The sequence below is a fragment of the Sphaeroforma arctica genome, assembly GCF_001186125.1.
Source record: "Sphaeroforma arctica JP610 unplaced genomic scaffold supercont1.10797, whole genome shotgun sequence".
NCBI lineage: Eukaryota > Ichthyosporea > Ichthyophonida > Sphaeroforma > Sphaeroforma arctica.
Genome location: NW_014029761.1, coordinates 1 through 897, shown reverse-complemented (window position 1 = coordinate 897; position 897 = coordinate 1). Strand labels below are relative to the sequence as shown.

Here is an 897-nt window from a genome sequence, read left to right as displayed (position 1 = left end):
TATATATATATATATATATATATATATATACTATATATATATATATATATATATATATATATATATATATATATATATATATATATATATATATATATATATATATATATATGCATATGTATATGGATATATAAATATGTATATAAATACACTCGTATGTATAAATGTGTGTATTCGTGTTTCATTATATTGTCAAATACATTACTAGTAAATGTTCAACACTCACATCTGGCGTACATTTGCATATGCGTATATATACTACAGGTTTACCCGATGTGTGTGGTGTGTGCGGTGGTGCTGGCACCGAGTGCGTTCACGTAACCGTAAACCTCAACTTTTTGAGGCCAAGCCGGCCCCGCGAAGCGAGGTCAATAACGAGACGGTCGCGCATAATAGCGGAACGCGACGCACCGATGAGTCATAGCAACAGTGACCAACCGGACCACACGCAGAGATCACATTCTACCCGGGGCAGAGATGCTGAGGAAAATGAGGTTTGGAATTCGCGACAGAGTGGTGTGGATTTGGCAACTGCCCGTTCAAAATCGGGACGAGGTACTCAGCAATCGGAGCGAAATACGAGGGAATCGGAACGTTACGACGGTGAAAAGCGAGACCAGTCTGTGAATGTGGGGTTTGTGGGCGAGAGAGTGAGTGTCCAAATGGACTTTGGATCACAGCCCACACAAGACGTGGCCGTGATTTGTGCCAGCAGTGATCAACACGTGGCGGAAATACACGTACCAAGAGAGGTTTATGTACGCGCTAAGGTGAGTATGCATGCAGTTCTCAGGATGTATTCAGATAAAAGTTTACATGCTGGTATATGTAACATATACATGTAAATACATATACATACGTACACACACATACCTACACATACACACACACACACAC

At 40.4% G+C, this 897-nt stretch overlaps 1 protein-coding gene across 1 annotated transcript; it reads left to right on the top strand.

Annotated features, from left to right (window-relative positions):
* Positions 1–413: 413 nt before the first annotated feature.
* On the top strand, positions 414–845 carry SARC_17445 (hypothetical protein; the record flags this gene model as incomplete). The annotated part of the gene is made up of 1 exon (XM_014288460.1): positions 414–845. One exon carries the CDS (start codon positions 414–416, stop codon positions 843–845), a length of 432 nt encoding a protein of 143 aa, XP_014143935.1.
* Between the last annotated feature and the right edge of the window lie 52 nt (positions 846–897).